Source organism: Solanum tuberosum, unplaced genomic scaffold (assembly GCF_000226075.1).
Source record: "Solanum tuberosum cultivar DM 1-3 516 R44 unplaced genomic scaffold, SolTub_3.0 scf00541, whole genome shotgun sequence".
NCBI lineage: Eukaryota > Viridiplantae > Streptophyta > Magnoliopsida > Solanales > Solanaceae > Solanum > Solanum tuberosum.
In genome coordinates this window covers 230,672-233,414 of record NW_006239474.1, presented here as the reverse complement: position 1 = coordinate 233,414, position 2,743 = coordinate 230,672, and the positions used below count along the sequence as shown (strand labels likewise).

The 2,743-nt window shown below is 32.2% G+C and overlaps 1 protein-coding gene across 3 annotated transcripts in view; it reads left to right on the top strand.

Annotated features, from left to right (window-relative positions):
• The first annotated feature begins 1,631 nt into the window (after positions 1-1,631).
• The window catches only part of LOC102601920 (uncharacterized), a 30,354-nt gene continuing 29,242 nt past the window's right edge, over positions 1,632-2,743 (top strand). For 2 of the 3 annotated variants that reach the window (XM_006365384.2, XM_006365385.2), the window contains exon 1: positions 1,632-1,911. In XM_006365384.2, coding sequence (XP_006365446.1) covers positions 1,888-1,911 — 24 coding nt within the window. In that variant the 5' untranslated portion in view covers positions 1,632-1,887. The remainder of the gene's footprint in view (positions 1,912-2,743) is intronic. The other variant, XM_006365386.2, reaches the window with a different exon arrangement.

Below are 2,743 nucleotides of genomic sequence, written 5' to 3'. Positions count from 1 at the left end.
AAATTTTAAAATATAATTAATAAAATTATTCCGTAATATGTTTTGGTAAAAAAACTAAAAATAAGAACCTTGATGACTATTGAAAAAAATGTACCATCTTTCGCTAATATATAATAGTAATACTCTATATGTGTATAAAGTGTCGCTTTAAGTATCTAATGGTATAGTGTTTCCATGAGTATAATAATTTATTATTTGACAATTATCATCTATTCATGGATCGAGAGCGTACTCAACTTTTAGTATGCAATACTATGAGTATATGATTAATAATTACTTAGGATGTGTTTGTTAAGATTAAAAATATTATTTTAGAAATGATTTCTAGGAAAATAAATATGTTTCTTATTTATTTTCTTGTTTTTGATAGGTTGGCAAAAATTATTATCCTAAAAGCATTTTTATATAATTTAGACAAATACTATAAGAGGTGAAGGTAGAGGGTAGGGATGTGTGTGGTGGTGGAGATGAAGATGGAGGGGAGCTCCATATTATGGGGTAAACATGAGGTGTGGTTGAAAACGGAGGAAGACATTATCAATGTAGAATATCATGTGTAACTTTTTTTTTCATACTTCTATTATAGAAATCATTTCCTCATTTTAAAAGGAAAAAAAAAATTCTAGAGAAAATATATTGCAAAGATTTTAACTGATCAAATATAGAAAAATTAACATTTTACATAACAAACACCACCTTAGATCTATCAAATTTCTTTTCTCCAATTTCACGTAAAAACAAATTTAACAAAAAAAAAGAAAAAATACTTAATAATATTGGGCCCGTACTGGCACGGGCCATTGCTTTCTAGTTTTTTTTATATAAGAAGAGACAGTTGAGCTATTGAGGTGCTTCACCTCTTTGGTTCATTGTCATGTTTCCTTGTCATTACGAAGGCACTTTTTAGTGTTAAAACATGCGGCAACAAATCAACATGCTTGCTTTGGCACTTCAAGGGTAGTTTTGTAATTTTTGTGTGGTTTACTTATTTAAATTTGTCTTATCTTAATTTTTTAGTCTTTTACGTATTTGAAAATTGCATAAATGTATATAAATAACAATAGTATTAACAATTACAATAAGTGTACCAACTTCGAATATCTAAAAGTCATATTAAAAATCGGCAACAAAACGACTCATTCCTGATAATGCAAGGGAAGTCATCGAAAAGCTACTGAACATCGTGAACATTTTTTTTGCATTGAAATGGACTTTTCAAGTCACATAAATTAAAAGAAAAAGTAACATATATTGGGTGTGCATTAGCATAGACTTCTGAATCTAGTATTTATATATAGGCTTCATTTGTTGATCTTATCTCTATCTTTTTGTGGATTCGATTTGATTTAGTTTTTCGATTTGAATGCATTTTTTTTTATTTTGATTAAACACCTGTAATTGTGGCCAAAAATGTAAAATAGAAGATATACAAAGGACCAACCCTATAAATTTATGGAAGTTCAGTGAACCAGTAGAAATTCAGCATTAGATCCGAAATCAGTAGCCACAACTTTAGATACGTTTATTTACACGTGTATAAATTTACGTCCACACAAATTAACCCACTCTCCGCAAGTGGACTTGGGTCCCACGCGCACCCTTACTCATGAAACAACAACCACAAACTTCCTCCGCACACAAAACTACTCTCTCGTCTTGTACCCCCCAAAAGCCTAAATTACTATGTGAATCTGCGGCATAGGTCTTCTGTGAATATATAGATTTCTTCTTCGAATCTCCGGCGAATCTCCTCTGTGAATCTCCGGCGAAGTCCTCTGTTTTTTTTTTGGTTGAAATGTATAACCTGATCCAGTGAAGAAAAATCTGCCATGTTTGGGCTAAATTTGGAGTTCTTCGGAGTAGTTAGACATTGTCAGTTGTACAGATATGTTTAATTGGAACGACGAAGAGGTGCGTTAAGTTTCCTTCCTTGAAATTAAACTTTAATTTGGTTTTAGGAGAAGAAAATACTGAATGTAGTGCTCATTGCTCCCCTGTCCCTTTGACGTCTTTCATGGAATTATGTATTTCTCTTTTGCTCGAAACTATTACCAGTAGGCTTGCATTGGATCCTTATTCAACTACTCCCTGTTTCATTTTATGTTACACCATTTGACTTGATACTATATTTAAGAAAAAAGAAATGAAACTTGATCTAAAATAATTGTTAGATATAGGTATGGTTGTAAATCATTTTTTACTAAGGATAAAAGAGAAATTTTAAAGTCAAATTACCAGGCTTGCATTGGATCCTTATTCAACTACTCCCTCGATCCATTTTAGGTGACACCATTTGACTTGGTACGATCTTTAAGAAACAAGAATTGAAACTTATGGTCTAAAATAATTGTTAGATATAGGTGTGGTTGTGAATCTTTTTTTTTTTTATGACCGAGAAATCCGTCTTTGACCCGCCCTTTGGACCAATCACAGCCTTTTAAACTCGGTGGATAATGGGCCCGCCCCTCTACCCTTCTCCACTTAAATACCGGGCTTTGCTTTGCATGGTGTGGGGCATGAACCTGTGACCTAAGCCACAAATCCTCCACCTTTTGCCACTCGAGCTAGGCCTTGGGAGTAAAAGAGAAATTTTAAAGTTAAATTGTTTCTTAATATTGTAAAGTAACTTCTTTTTTTTTTGGACAGACTAAAAAGAAAATGATGCCACATGAAAAGGACAGAGGAAGTATTTATTTTATCACAACCAAGTTTTTTTTTTTTTTTTTTTTTTGGAAAAAAATTT